Source organism: Lineus longissimus, chromosome 10, assembly GCF_910592395.1.
Source record: "Lineus longissimus chromosome 10, tnLinLong1.2, whole genome shotgun sequence".
In the NCBI taxonomy this organism is placed as follows: Eukaryota; Metazoa; Nemertea; class Pilidiophora; order Heteronemertea; family Lineidae; genus Lineus; species Lineus longissimus.
Genome location: NC_088317.1, coordinates 11,464,515 through 11,481,210, shown reverse-complemented (window position 1 = coordinate 11,481,210; position 16,696 = coordinate 11,464,515). Strand labels below are relative to the sequence as shown.

At 40.5% G+C, this 16,696-nt stretch overlaps 1 protein-coding gene across 8 annotated transcripts in view; it reads left to right on the top strand.

The window, feature by feature from the left end:
* LOC135494760 (uncharacterized) overlaps window positions 1-16,696 on the top strand; it is a 35,471-nt gene that overhangs the window by 3,674 nt on the left and 15,101 nt on the right. For 4 of the 8 annotated variants that reach the window (XR_010448438.1, XR_010448437.1, XR_010448436.1 and 1 more), the window contains 2 exons: window positions 2,506-2,824; window positions 16,560-16,635. The exons of 1 other annotated variant lie outside the window; for it this stretch is intronic. Coding sequence is in view for 1 of the 7 variants with exons in the window: in XM_064783030.1 (XP_064639100.1) it covers window positions 2,506-2,824; window positions 15,771-15,778 (327 nt within the window). In the remaining 6 variants the exon portion in view is untranslated. Of the gene's footprint in view, window positions 1-2,505; window positions 2,825-4,448; window positions 4,980-15,770; window positions 15,922-16,559; window positions 16,636-16,696 lie in introns of those variants that run through there. 3 more of the 8 variants (XR_010448440.1, XM_064783030.1, XR_010448434.1) reach the window with 3 other exon arrangements.

Below are 16,696 nucleotides of genomic sequence, written 5' to 3'. Positions count from 1 at the left end.
CTCTGGCTAAACAATTATAAAATTATATAGTGCACTGTTCTTAACAAGAGTTCACGCCAAACTGTAAATATAAACATGTATGCTTTGTGGGGTCAACGTGGTCCTATCGATCGTATCTAGGACCATCTCTGTCATGACCACACAAACTATTAAGCTACTAGGCTTCTTGTAAAAAATTGTCATTACCAGCTATTGCGGGCCTAGCCAATTAAGCCAATTAGTGCACCTGCTTAATTGGTCCTGGCAAGCCTAATGGAAAATGCATAGGAAATATCAATAAAGTTGGCCTTTTGGGCGGGGTGTTAAAATAATCCCAACTCCCGACTTCTGACACAATTCTATATATGTCTAGGTATTTACTGGCAAAATTTGGAGTGATTTGGATGGAAATTCGATGGGTCCATCTATAGGCTGAAAATGTTGGTAAATCTGTGATGCTTCACTCGTAGCCCGTAGTGTAAATTACTGAGAAATTGGGTTTTGGGGGCTTTTCTAGCTGCGCTAGCTCCGAAACTATACATTTGATACAAACTCCCGACTTCAGACGTGATTGATATAACTCTTAGGATTATATTCCCAAGATTTCAGCTTTATTGGAGAAAAATTCATAGTGTCTATAGGGGGGCTGAAAATTGGAGGATTTTCAATTTTTTTCCCAACAAATATGCGAAAAATATTACTTTCCACCTAGAATTAATCAAAATTTCGCAAACTATCATAAAGTACTTCCTTGCAACAATCATTTGTGTAGCTTTCAAAACTTTTGGCTGATTTATTTGCCCCTTAATTAGCAAAAACCAAACATTTTAGTGTTTGCATGCAACAATGCACAGGAGGCTAATTGCAGGATTAATTCACACCTGTCCAATCTCAAACAATAGGAATGATGGAGTCTCCCTCTATTCAAAACAGAGTGTGCTAGGCCTGCCATAGCTGGTAATGTCTTTTTTTGTATAAGTGTCAAATGTTCTTTCTTTTTTTGTTTCTTCTCTATATGAAGAATATGTTGCACGACCCATGCGCCAATATAAATCGAAAGGCAAAGGCCCAATTCTGGACCAAAACGCCTATGATGATGATGATGATGATGATGACGACGTTTCCTTACCGATTTTACAGTAATAGTACCAGCAATAGGCAGCATGACTGTGCTGCCAGCTATTAATAGATAGGTAGTCTTGCTCTAACCACACTTCTCAATCAGTGCGTTGCGAATTCGAGCATTGTCCGAGACTAGCATCACTGCCACGTTTCGATATTCTTCAACTTTCTTGATGGATTGATTACACACCAAAGATATGGGATTGGGGTAGGAATATGTAGTTTTGTTTTGAGTATTTTATTCGGTAGGAATACCCCCTCGGTTTTGCTTAGTGTTGAAGTGTTTCTTTGTAATTCTCTGCCTGGTTATGTCCTTTGCCCCTTTTTTGAAGGTTTTCGAAGTAACCTTCGACTTTGTGGACGGGAAATGCGAGGTCTAGTGTCCAAATGTGGACTAATTATCAAAGAATTTGTTGAAACTGTGATATTTCTAACTAATCCAAATAATATTCTTTCACAAAAACTCCTTTTGGCTAAAATTTAGAATCCCCGATCGGAAATGACGTAGTTTGATCGCATTCAACTATAAATCCATTGAACAGTGGTGCTTCGTTAGTCAACCGATGACCTTTTTTTGGGGTGTGATCGGGGATTCTAAACTCGTTCCCTTTACGCACACGCTCGGGCGTTTCCGGGCATAGATCGGCAATATTCGTAACAGTAATTACCCATAAACCCTTGCGGTTTCCTGGTATCGTAGGTAAACATCATGGCGTCCGTTTCCATGGTTTCGGAAGCTGCAGATATATTTTTGTCAATCATCATCATCATCATCATTAATTTTCAGCTGTTTAACCAAAAGTTGATTTTTAGCCGTTGCTTTCCTATCTTACGTATATTCGTGCGTGCGGGCGCCATAATCTATTTAAAATATTTTTTTGTATTATTATTTTTTTACTGTGCGTTTGCCAAAAGTCTCATACATTACTGTATATCAATACGAAGTTCATTTTTTAACGACTAACTATGTACACACCAAAGATCTAACCGAACATCCCCTCTTCGTTTCTATTTCTCCAATGTTTGTCTAGGCGGGACTTGAACGCCTCCAAAGAGCAAGCACCCACAACGTTTTCTGGTAGGCTATTCCAGTCAGCCGCCACCCTCACAAAGAATGAGTACTTTCTTAGATTTGTATTGGCCCTTGTTCTTACTAGCCTCCTTGAGTGGCCTCTAGTCTGGTGGTGGCGATCAGCCTGGCACACATAACCCTCTAGTAATGGGGATTGTTTTTCAAAAAGGTTGTAAAGCACTATTAAGTCCCCCCTCCTCCTACGATGCGCAAGACTAAATAGGTCTAGCTCGAGCAACCTCTCCTTATATGTTTTTCCAGACCGACCCATGATCATTTTTGTGAAACGTCTCTGGACCTTCTCCAGGTTGTTGATATCCTTTACTTTATAGGGATTCCATACTGGTGATGCATACTCCAGCCCGGATCTCACCATCGCGGCAAAGCATATCTTAGCAGCATCACTTAAAAAAGCCGAAAACGCCGCAGATATCGACATGATCGACGAACTTGTTGAAAGTGATGAAGAGGAACCTTATTGCCTTTGTGGTGAACCGAATGATGATGCAATGATATTGTGTGATGTTCCTAAACATGCTAAATGTGAGATTGAGTGGCACCATTATACCTGTGTTGGGCCAAGTCCAGATTCACTGCCTGATGGAGATTGGATTTGTGATCAGTGCATTTTGTCATCAACAAAATCTAAAGGTACGTTGAATACATGAGTCTCAAATTAATAGCGAGGGTTGGTGCTCCTTCGACTGTGGCTCCATCAGGGTAGTTGTAAAACAAGAAACACAGAAACGAAACAGAAACACAGAAACGAAACGCAGAAACCAGTCTTGTGGCGAATTCTGGTCTGCAGACTCCATCTTGTTGCCATGGTTGTGGCCGCGAACGCGGGTGTAACTAAAACTGGTATTCAGTCGGAATGGAAGGAGGAATGCTCATTTCCCAATACCCCTTTTAGCCTCATCAACGTGTGCGCAGATTGGCAGCATCCGGCCTTGATCGTGCCCCTGACCAAAAACGGCCCCAAGTCGAAACGGCCCCACTTTATTTTCATGAGATCACTCCTGACAGTCTTATTTGCAGTTTCTCTTCAATATAATCATCTTGGTTAGTTAAAATTGAGTAAAATTGGTTGAATTCAGGAATTTTTAAAGAATAATTGACTCATTTAAGCAAGTTTGGAGACTTTTAAAAAATCCACTTGACAACTGAACATTCTACATTTTGACCCTGATTAATGCATCTAAAACACTAAAGGCATAACACCTGATTGATCAGTTAAACTCGTATTTCAATTTAAAACTTTAAATCAAGTAAGAACATGACTCGAGCTATTCGAAGGACTATTTTCTATTTACACTGACCTCCCCAATACACTACATGTTATGTACTACACGGCGTAAATAGAAAATAGTCCTTCGAATAGCGAGTCCTGTTCTTTTGTACATTCCATGGCCTGTGCACGACACTAGGCTGAACTTCCCTACTGCAACCTCATTAACATAAACAGATATTTAAAGGGACTATTTAAAGGCAGCAGCTGGGCAGGCAAGATTGAGTTACTCCAAGTCCAAGTCTTGTGCCCGCCCGCCCCCCCCCCCCACTTTACTCTATTCTAGTCGCCAAAATTGGTCTCTCACGTCTCACATAACGTCGAAATGATTCACCCATGTACTGGTACCGTACCTTGCATTTAGTGCTGCATCAGACGGGATTTGTAGGATGATCCTGGTACTTCATGTAAATTGAACACTACAAGGCAAGATGTTGCACTGCACCTTCATTTAAAATAACATGCTGTAGGAATCGAATCGAACCTACCAAAGTACTACACCACCACCTCAAAAGACTTCACCCATATCGTGCCGCCCCCTCCCCCCCCAAGTTGCTCCATGTATCCCCTCAACAACTCTATTGCATTCCGGCTGGCCGCAACCCACCAACCTCAGATTTTACTTTTAAACAACAATAACAACGGATTGGGCAAGGAAAGTATCGGCGTGCCGCTTGATTCCAACTTTTATGAAAACCCGTTTGATTTTCGTTTCTGCGTTTCGTTTCTGCGTTTCTGTGTTTCTGTTTCGTTTCTGTGTTTCTTATTTTACAACTACCCGCTCCATCAGGGCCCAGGCCCAGGGTCTCATGTTTGATGGTGGTGGGCCTTTCTTGGCTAGGCCTGGCCTGTGCCTATCACTATCAGTCATAATCATTCAATATCAAAATCAAATCAATTGAGAAAAGATGTTTTTTAACAGACAGTGACATTTATTGTTTCATAAAACCAGGTCAACTAACTTGGTAACATTCTATTCTTCTACAGGCAAAAAAGCAAAATCAAAAAGTACAGAAAAGTCGAAAATGAAGACGAGTGAACAAGTTTATTTCATCCTGCACGTCAAGTTGAAATGCTTTCCTCATCTCCTTTGCAAATTTGACGACTTTATACGGATTCCGGTCATTTTCATACACACAGTTCGCCTTTCCAAAAATTCGACAGAAGTACCGCAACTTCGAAATGTGGTGATCCATTATTCCAAAGCCTGAAAAATGAATTTGATTTTGAATTGGTTTAGAATTGAAGACTAAAAATGAAATATAATCATAAAAATAAAAGGAACATAATGCTGGTATAAGTAATAACACTAGGCGTTCCGGCCTAAAGTAAAGGACGAGGAAACTAAATTTGAAATTTTTCAAATTTTTCGAAAATCTATTATCATCATCATAATAGGTCGACTCGTATCTCAAAAAAATTTTATCAGAATCTTAGCCAAATTTCTAATTTCGTCCAATAAATTTATCCTCAATACACTTTTAAGTAAAAATATGTGATCTTAATGCAGTCCATGCACCTCCATATAATGCCTTTCCCTATAATATGTAAAGTCAAGAACTTAGTGAGCCCCCCTTTAGGTCGGGGGAGCTCCCCCGAACCCCCCTACGAGCATATGTTAAGTGCAAGCTCTAGTCTAACAACTACAGCTGTTACAATGGGGGGACACCCCCCAAACCCCCCTCCGTCGACATAGGTTTTTACCAGTGCGTTGGGGGGAAGCTCCCCCCAAACCCCCCCCCGGTGGACAGTCAACTAGCCCTTCTGTGTCATACTGCTGGAGGGGGGGGTGCGATGGGACCATCCATATAGTAATTATAGTTCCTTCCGACACATTTTTGTTTTGGTATGGTAATGTAATACATTGTGATTGTCCTTATTCACGGGAATCGGGCGTTTCCAGTGATATACGACACTTAAATGGATTGTCCTCATGCATTCACTTTGGAAACGCATTTTAAAATAGATGTTACGTCCTGTTAATGGGGCACGTCATCATCGCGTACATTTGGGAAAAACTCCCTAACGAGACCGGAGCAGCCGGCTGAAAGTAGTTTAATTATTGGCCGCTAGGGTGCAGAATGTACGCCGCTCACCCGAATTTTTCACGCAACTATAGCTGAATAGAGCTAGTTCTAGTTTGTGATTCAATTTGATACTTCAGATTTGGGCAGTAGACCAATATAACTTAGTCGTCAGTATGGTTTTAAGCAGGGAAAACGTATTTGTTTTTCTTAAAGTGCCTTTTTTGGACGGGTGTGTGCGATTGTTTTGTTTATGTCACGTGACCTCGACCATGTCGACACAAAATTGATATAAAACCACCTTTTCTGTCATTATTTATGACGGATATTTCTCTAATAAAAATATCAATATAATTGGCCAATTTCTTAGGCATATGTAGCGAATTCCCATGAAGATTTAAATTAGATGTTCTCGTAACCTGTTACAACTGGTCTGATTTATAATTCAGCGCTACAACTGGTCTGATTTATTTATTCAGCGCCATTTTGAAAAACCAAAAAAAATTGTTTGTTGGATATACAATAATTACTCTCTTTATTTCACTTCATTTACATTATATACTCCCGCACACCCGTGTATCTTAAGAGCCCCTCCTAAGAGGGGGGCTTAATATGTAAAGTCAAGGACTTAGTGAGCCCCCCTTTAGGTCGGGGGAGCTCCCCCGAACCCCCCTACGAGCATATGTTAAGTGCAAGCTCTAACAACTACAGCTGTTACAATGGGGGGACACCCCCCAAACCCCCCTCCGTCGACATAGGTTTTTACCAGTGCGTTGGGGGGAAGCTCCCCCCAAACCCCCCCGGGTGGACAGTCAACTAGCCCTTCTGTGTCATACTGCTGGAGGGGGGGTGCGATGGGACCATCCATATAGTTCCTTCCGACACATTTTTGTTTTGGTAATGTAATACATTGTGATTGTCCTTATTCACGGGAATCGGGCGTTTCCAGTAATATACGACACTGAAATGGATTGTCCTCATGCATTCACTTTGGAAACGCATTTTAAAATAGATGTCACGTCCTGTTAATGGGGCACGTCATCATCGCGTACATTTGGGAAAAACTCCCTAACGAGACCGGAGCAGACGGCTGAAAGTAGTTTATTTATTGGCCGCTAGGGTACAGAATGTACGTCGCTCACCCAACGCTCACCCGAAATTTTCACGCAACTATAGCTAAATAGAGCTAGTTCTAGTTTGTGATTCATTTTGATACTTCAGATTTGGGCAGTAGACCAATATAACTTAGTCGTCAGTGTGGTTTTAAGCTGGAAAAACGTATTTATTTTTCTTAAAGTGCCTTTTTTGGACGGGTGTGTGCGATTGTTTTGTTTTTATGTCACGTGACCTCGACCATGTCGACACAAAATTGAAATAAACCACCCTTTTCTGTCATTATTTATGACGGATATTTCTCTAATAAAAATATCAATATAATTGGCCAATTTCTTAGGCATATGTAGCGAATTCCCATGAAGATTTAAATTAGATGTTCTCGTAACCTGTTACAACTGGTCTGATTTATAATTCAGCGCTACAACTGGTCTGATTTATTTATTCAGCGCCATTTTGAAAAACCAAAAAAAATTGTTTGTTGGATATACAATAATTACTCTCTTTATTTCTCTTCATTTACATTATATACTCCCGCACACACGTGTATCTTAAGAGCCCCTCCTAAAGGGGGTCTTATCATGATATGCTGATTTTGCAAGAAAATCATAAAAATGACAGTTTCTAAAAGCATGCGGAGAGCACTGGACACATACTCAATGCACATGATTTGCGAGTTCACAACACTAACAAAACACGGTCAAATTTCTGTTTACCGGAACCCTCCGGAAATATCATCTATCGATCTTTTAAATCACTGATAATAAGAATATCAATGACAATACTTACAATTTTGAAAAAATGGTGTATAATCGTTAATTTCCGGTATTTTTTCATGAAATTTTCATATATTTGTCAAGAACGAATGGAGGAAACTCGGGAACTGCATGCGCATGCGTACAATGATTTTATAGCACGAAATAACAAACTGCGCATGTAGTAAACAGTTCGTTTCCAAGCTCGTTGCTAGGGTTAGTGGAGTCAATCGAGTAAATCATAATGGCGGCTGTCGGTACCTCTGATCGGACAAAAGGGCAACGAGGCGCGAGGTGTGAAGTGCGAGAACAATGACTAAACAATGCCTGATCATTGTAATAAGGGGATTATTTTTAAGGGTATTAGAAGTGCGTTCTCCATCTTATTTATGCCTCCATGCTCAGACCAACTTTCGTTGATCCAAGATGGCGGCACCACTCCCATCTCTCTCAGTCTCACCATTATGTTGACAACTTGGCAGAGCAGCCAGGACTGATGTGGCCTGGTTGTGACTGTCTCACTCTCATCTCTCTCATCATGTTGTCAACACGGTGGAGCAGCCAGGAGTGTTTGGGCCTGGCTGTGACCGTCTCATATCTCTCAGTCTCGCCATGTTGACAACTTGACAAAGCAGCCAAGACTGATGTGGCCTGACTGTCTCATCTCTCTCATCATGCTGTCAACACGGTGATGGAGCTGCCAGGACTGATTCAGCCTGGCTGTGACTGTCTCATCTCTCTCACCATGTTGACAACTTGGCAGAGCAGCCAACAAGACTGATGTGGCCTGGCTGTGACTGTCTCATCTCTCTCATCATGTTGCCAACACGGTGGAGCTTCAAAGACTGATTTGGATTGGCTGTGACCGTCTCATCTCTCTCACCATGTTGACAACTTAGCAAAGCAGCCAACAAGACTGATGTGGCCTGGCTGTGACTGTCTCATCTCTCTCATCATGTTGCCAACACGGTGAAGCTACAAAGACTGATTTGGACTGCCTGTAAATGTCTCATCTCTCTCACCATATTGTCAACACGGTGGAGCAGCTAGGGCTGATGTGGCCTGGTTGTGACTGTCTCACTCTCATCTCTCTCATCATATTGTCAACACAGTGGAGCAGCCAGGAGTGTTTGGGCCTGGCTGTGAGCGTCTCATATCTCTCAGTCTCACCATGTTGACAACTTGACAAAGCAGCCAAGACTGATGTGGCCTGACTGTCTCATCTCTCTCATCATGCTGTCAACACGGTGATGGAGCTGCCAGGACTGATTCAGCCTGGCTGTGACTGTCTCATCTCTCTCACCATGTTGACAACTTGGCAGAGCAGCAAACAAGACTGATGTGGCCTGGCTGTGACTGTCTCATCTCTCTCATCATGTTGCCAACACGGTGGAGCTGCAAAGACTGATTTGGATTGCCTGTGACTGTCTCATCTCTCTCATCATGTTGCCAACACGGTGAAGCTACAAAGACTGATTTGGACTGGCTGTAACTGTCTCATCTCTCTCACCATATTGTCATCACGGTGGAGCAGCCAGGACTGATTTGGCCTGGCTGTGACTGCCTCATCTCTCTCATTATGTTGTCAACACGATGGAGCAGCCAGGACTGATTCGGCCACGAGATTTATGAGCTCCGAATTGATTTAAACTTTTGTTCTTGTCATAGCACGGGTCACAAGTCTAAAAGCTGTCGTGACCTGCTACTCCTGTTGTAACATGGGTCAGCTTTGTCCCCAGGATATTCTTCATCCCAATAGTTCACCTGGCTAAGTTCCAATTCATCTTTTAGCATCAACATCTGCTATGACCCATCTCGCATGTAAAAAATGCTCCAGCATGATGCCTGAGCAGAAATCCCCCTACAAGCAGCCTAACATCAACTTCGGAGAACAAATTACACCCAAATGTCATGAAATTTTCAGAAAATGTGTTATTTACGTTGTACTTATTTCGTTTATGGCTACTAAATTTTATTTTGATGATTTTATACCTGACTTTAAACCTGGTGGACGCTGGTGGGCGCTAGTGGGACGTTGGTGGACACTGTTTAGGATGACCGCCCATTCTCAGTGATAAACCATTCAATGTGAACTCAAGTTAATGTGATCATCATGTGAGATAAGGATTCATACTGGTGATAAACAATTCAATGCAATGGGAACTCAAGTTAATATGGTCATCTGAGGGATGTGGATTCATACTGATTATGAACCATTCAATGGTAACTCAAGTTAATGTGGTCATCTGAGGGATGTGGATTCTTACTGGTGATGAACCATTCAATGGGAACTAAAGTTAATGTGGTCATCTGAGGGATGTGGATTCATACTGATGATGAACCATTCAATGGGAACTAAAGTTAATGTGGTCGTCTGAGGGATATGGATTCATACTGGTGATAAGTCATTCAATGGGAACTCAAGTTAATGTGGTTGTCTGAGGGATGTGGATTCATACTGGTGATGAACCATTCAATGGGAACTAAAGTTAATGTGGTCGTCTGAGGGATGTGGATTCATACTGATTATGAACCATTTAATAGGAACTCAAATTAATGTGGTCATCTGAGGGATGTGGATTCATACTGGTAATGAACCATTCAATGGGAACTAAAGTTAATGTGGTTGTCTGGGGGATGTGGATTCATACTGATGATGAACCATTCAATGGGAACTAAAGTTAATGTGGTCGTCTGAGGGATATGGATTCATACTGGTGATAAGTCATTCAATGGGAACTCAAGTTAATGTGGTCGTCTGAGGGATGTGGATTCATACTGATTATGAACCATTCAATGGGACCTCAAATTAATGTGGTCATCTGAGGGATGTGGATTCATACTGGTGATGAACCATTCAATGGGAACTAAAGTTAATGTGGTTGTCTGAGGGATGTGGATTCATACTGATGATGAACCATTCAATGGGAACTAAAGTTAATGTGGTCGTCTGAGGGATATGGATTCATACTGGAGATAAGTCATTCAATGGGAACTCAAGTTAATGTGGTTGTCTGAGGGATGTGGATTCATACTGGTGATGAACCATTCAATGGGAACTAAAGTTAATGTGGTCGTCTGAGGGATGTGGATTCATACTGATTATGAACCATTTAATAGGAACTCAAATTAATGTGGTCATCTGAGGGATGTGGATGAACCATTCAATGGGAACTAAAGTTAATGTGGTTGTCTGGGGGATGTGGATTCATACTGGTGATGAACCATTCAATGGGAACTAAAGTTAATGTGGTCGTCTGAGGGATGTGGATTCATACTGATTATGAACCATTTAATGGGACCTCAAATTAATGTGGTCATCTGAGGGATGTGGATTCATACTGTTGATGAACCATTCAATGGGAACTAAAGTTAATGTGGTTGTCTGAGGGATGTGGATTCATACTGGTGATGAACCATTCAATGGGAACTAAAGTTAATGTGGTTGTCTGAGGGATGTGGATTCATACTGGTGATGAACCATTCAATGGGAACTAAAGTTAATGTGGTCGTCTGAGGGATGTGGATTCATGCTGATTATGAACCATTCAATGGGAACTCAAATTAATGTGGTCATCTGAGGGATGTGGATTCATACTGGTGATAAGTCATTCAATGGGAACTCAAGTTATGTGGTCATCTGAGGGATGGATCTATGGATTCAAGCTGGAAATAAACCATTCAATGTGATCGCAAATTATTCCCGTAATCAGAGCAATGATGGATTCATGCTAGAGTTAAACTATTCAATGTGAACTCTGGTTTATCTCCAATATTAATTCATCCCTGAGATGATCACATTAACTTGAGATTTGACTGAAATAAATCCCATGTTGTCAATTATTTCTGTCTCGTTTTTAAGAACCATTGATTTTATCCCTGACCGGATATCATTTTGCATTGCCCCCCCCCTTCTGATTCATACTGGTGATAAGTCATTCAATGGGAACTCAAGTTATGTGGTCATCTGAGGGATGGATCTATGGATTCGAGCTGGAAATAAACCATTCAATGTGATCGCAAATTATTCCAGTAATCAGAGCAATGATGGATTCATGCTAGAGTTAAACTATTCAATGTGGACTCTGGTTTATCTCCAATATTAATTCATCCCTGAGATGATCACATTAACTTGAGATTTGACTGAAATAAATCCAATGTTGTCAATTATTTCTGTCTCGTTTTTAAGAACCATTGATTTTATCCCTGACCGGATATCATTTTGCATTGCCCCCCCCCCCCCACCCCCCGAATGTTCATAAATTTCTCATGGTCATAATTTTACCCCCAATTAAGAAAATCTAGTGAAAAGTCTGCAAACATGTATTCTATTTTTGTTTGGATTTGCTATTCTAAATTGTTCATGAAATCTTTTGATCCAAGATATTAATCCCAAAGAGAATCTTTAATGGAATAAAAGCTGTATCTTTTTGTATTAAACAAACAAATCAAACCAACCACATCGAGTACCGAGTAGTACTGCTAATTTTTCACTGAATTCTTTTTCAAAATTTTTCAATGAAAAGTGTGAATGAATGTCTAGTATCATTCAGGTTTGCACCATTTTTCCTTTTGGTTTTTATTGCAAGAAACTGTTTAAGCAAAAAAAAATTATATATGAAAAAATATTCAACAATACAACTAACGGCAACCTAGCCCTTTACTATTTCCAAATCAGTCCCACCCAAATATTTATTCCTTATGGCCAATCACATTACCAACTTGGATTAGCCTTGGCCATCTGACCCTTTTGTTTGATTGCTTGGAGCGACAAAAGACATAGCCAACCTCAAAAGAATGTGTGGGAGTGTTACATAAAACCACTACCTGTCACATTTTATGACTTCCAATGCTTGCTATGCTTCGCCTGTAGTGCAGGCTGAACATTCATTGCAGCAAGGTGTACATGGTTTTTGCTCGAATTTTGACTTATTGGCTCACCGTAGGGGAGTCTATGTAATACCGCAGTGTCCGTCGTCCGTCGTCGTATCCTATTTCAAAAACAGTGGCACGTTTCTTAACCGCTAGGGCTATGAACTTGAAACTTTGTACACAGCACCCCCTAGGTCAGGTGACCTCTGACACTGAATTTCGGTCCGATCTGATTCTCAACTTGGCCACCAGGGGGCCAAATGTCGATATCTAAAAAGTGTGATATCTCGCTTATTAGTGACTTGTTTTCGATGAAACTTGTGTTGTAGGTACTCATAGCAAATATACATCTTATATCATACGGGTTTTTTATTTGACCTACTTTTCAAGTTCACAGAGGTCATATGGTGTAAATTGGCTGTTAGAGTGTAAACTATGGCACGTTTCTTATACCACTAAAGCTATGAACTTGAAACTTAGTACATATAACCCCCTATATTACATAGCCTCTGGTGCTGAATTTCAGTTTGATCTGATCCTCAACTTTGCCACCAGGGGGCCAAAAGTGGAAATCTAAAAAGTGTGATTTCTCGCTTATAAGTGACTTGTTTTCGATAAAATTTTTATGGTAGGTACTCTTAGGAAGAATACATGACATATCGTACGGGTTTTCAATTTGACCTACTTTTCAAGGTCACAGAGGTCATATGGCGTAAATTGGCCGTTAGAGTGTAAACTATGGCACGTTTCTTAACCAGTAAAGCTATGAACTTGAAACTTGGTGCTTATAACCCCCTACATCTGATAACCTTTGATGCCGAATTTTGGCCTGATCTGATTCTTTATTCCGCCACCAGGGGGCCATAATGGAAAAAGGAAGAAGTGCAATATCTTGCTTATTTGAGTGAATTGTTTTCGATAAAATTTTTATGGCAGGGACTTCTAGCAAGGATACACCACATGTCCTACGATTTATGGATTTGACCTCCTTTTCTAGGTCACAGAGGTCAAATGGCGTAAATTGGCCATTAGAGTGTAACTATGGCACGTTTCTTAACTGCTGAAGCTATGAACTTGAAAGTTGGTACATGTAACCCCCTACATCAGATAATCTCTGACTCCGAATTTTGGCCTGATCTGATTCTTGATTTGGCCACCAGGGGGTCAAAACTGAAAAAGTAGGACGTGCAATATCTTGCTTATTAATGACTTTTTTTCGATGAATTTTTTATTGCAGGGACTCTTAGCAATCACACGATATTGATCTTGTTGATGTCATAGACAATTATTGGTTGGATCATAAACTTATATATACTGCCCTGTCTTATTACTTGACATCAATACACATCTAAAAAAAGTCTTCATGCCTGATTGTGTTCACCATATTCACCTCTAAACTAAGCATGATCCTGCCTACTAAAAGATGTATACGGTGAGCACAATGGCCCCTGGTTTCAAGACTGAAATAGCAAAATAACTTGTGTTTAGCACAAATCTTCTACAAGGTGGGTATCACATTCTGTCTAAAGGAATCTTGATGTTATTCATGTTTTATTTTTGTAGGCCCAATGGATTTTTGAAGAGGGCAACTTGTCTTTGTATTTTCCCCTTGTTGGCTCACCTGTGAGCCTTTACCATCACGCAGCGTCCGTCGTCCGTCGTCGTTAGACATGGGTGGCACGTTTTGTTACCGCTAAAGCCACTGAACTGAAACTTAGTACACATGTACCCCTTGGTGACCACTACTCAGAGACCAAAACGCGGTCTCATATGTTTCACGGTTTGGCCACCAGGGGGCCAAAGGTAAAAAATGAAGAAATGCGTTTTCTCCCTTATTACTGGTCCGAAAAATTTGAAAAAAATATGGTAGGTACTTCTCCTAATGGGACATCACATATCCTCCGGGTTTTTGATTTGACCTAATTTTCAAGGTAAGATAGGTCAAAGTTCGCCGACGGCACCGCTGTTAGTCAATGGTGGCACGTTTTGTAACCGCTGAGGCTATTGAACTCAAACTTGGTACATATATACCCTTGGGTGACCTTTACTCAAAGACTGAATCGTGGCGTCATACGATTTACGGTTTTGCCAATAGGGGGCCAAAGGTCAACACCAGATAACTGTGCAAACAAAAAATGTATACTTCTTGGTGCTTTCAATCAGTACCACACAGACAAAGACAGACACTATCATGATAATTCATCTCTGGAACTGCACATGGCCCAACAGTATCGCTGCCAACAGCTCATCACAGTTAACACAGCTAAAGTAATGGTACCTGTATGTCCTGACCCTACACCAAAAAAAGGAAAACGCCTGTCAAAGACAAAGAACACAACTACTGAACCAAAAAAGCAAATGGTATCAAAAGATCTGAAATTGGATTTAGTATTTGCTAATGAAACAGTCATCAGAAATATAGCTTATGCTCATGCAGGGCTGCGTACCTGTACGGAATGGCCGTATTTTGGTACGACTGAATTCCCGACTTTACGGAATACGGTTTTTACCGTTATGGTACGGCCTTTACAGTGCTGAAAATACGTTTTTTTTTCAACTTAAAAATACGTTGTAAAATGTTTGTATACGGTTTAATTCTTGAAATAAACATTCAAATTTCTAGTTTCATTTAGTTTCTTAGCCTTTAAACCCGATATCTGATCCTGGCGGGCCCGATATTAGAAGTTCCCACGCCCGTTGCCAAGGAGAGTTTTTCTTTATTCAGTACGCAATATACTGATTAGTCTCGCGCACCGCGACACCGATCGTAGTTATCACCCTATTTTGAGGATCTGGAAACTTGTATCACATGTGTACAGCTGCTGTGCGAGACTACCCTGCATAGAATAATGGCGGCGGCCAACAGCTTTGAAATTTACACTATGTCATGATACTACGGGAACTTATGGCAAAATACAGGAAAATTTCAGCAATATTACAGGAAAAATTATTAGAGGGTAAGCAGCCCTGCTCATGCCATTCAAAACTGGTGGTCTAATCATAAATTCTTGCATGTTGGTCTGACGTATCAGCCAAGATTGATAAAGATAGTATTCAACAATGCTAGATCAGTCAATGAAAACTTTAGAAATTTTCAAGCTGATCCAAATGTCATTGCAGCCTCCATTGTTGCATTTGCAGAATCACGATTAAACCAGTCCAATTCTGACACTAGTCTCTCGCTGCCTAATTTCCAGCATATTCGGCATGACCAACCCCAGGTCCAAGGCAACAATCGACCTCCACATGGTTTGATATTGTATGTAAAGGAAGAATTCAGAATTCTAGAAAAGACATTTTTCGGAAACCGCAACTTTGAAGCAATATATACATGTATCCACTCCCGAAATTCACCCGAAATATTCCACATATTAATTGTTTATGCATCACCCCAATGTTCATTTCAACATGTCACTGATAATCTCTCCACCTGCCTCCGATCATACCAGCCAACTGAAACATATGTCATTCTTGGTGACTTCAACATGAATTCAATAGTGGGAGGTGAAAATTTCAATACTAAACTTGAAAAATTCTTTCTTCAGGAATATAACATGAAGCAAACAGTCACTGAAGAAACAACTGATTACCACACCAAATTAGACCTTGTATTTACAAATGCACATCATGTGCACCATACAGGGATCATCGACAATTGCTGGTCTGACCATAAAATGATATATACAGCTTTACCAATGTCAGAATCACTGACTCCATAGCCTCCCCTTTGACACAGGTGAGCACATGGTCCCTGGACCATTTCATATTTTTCAATACAGAGAAAGAATCTACTTCCAAGAACCATTTTAAGAGTTGCCAAAAAGCACAATGGCACTAGGCCTATGACCCATCATACCACCAAAACATGAACTGCCCAGCATCAATTTGCTGTCAGTATCTGGAAGTGGAATTGAACAAACCTTCTTCGGTATATACAAAATATGAAATTTAAGTGATTACTGCCATATTTGAATTTTGATCTTGCCGAAATTTGGCGTACACATAGAGGGACTTAGATTCATCCTTCAACCAAATAAGAACCATCTCAATTGAACAATGACAAAACATAGGACCAATTGGTGAAATAATAAAATTTGAACCCTGTCGGCCTGTGACCTTGAGAGGTTGGTCAAGTCAACAACCCCGATCATAATAGAACCCAAGAAATATGTAAAAATGCTTGAAATGAAAAATAAATGAAGTTCACAAAATTTTAGTCAATTTGTGCCCCTTAGGACAGCTATTCTACTATAGGTCACTTGAGCCAAAAATGAAAAAATGCTCTCAACTTGAGGAATTTGAAACTATGAATTTGTGCCAATTTATCATTACAGATGATGCATACCTTGTCCGCAATTGCAACGAAAGATTCTCGCTGGTATGGTTTTCAAGGTGAAGGGTTACATGTAGGTATGTATAATATAGTATTAGATTTTTACTTTCCAATTCATGCTTTTGCGCAAAAGAACTG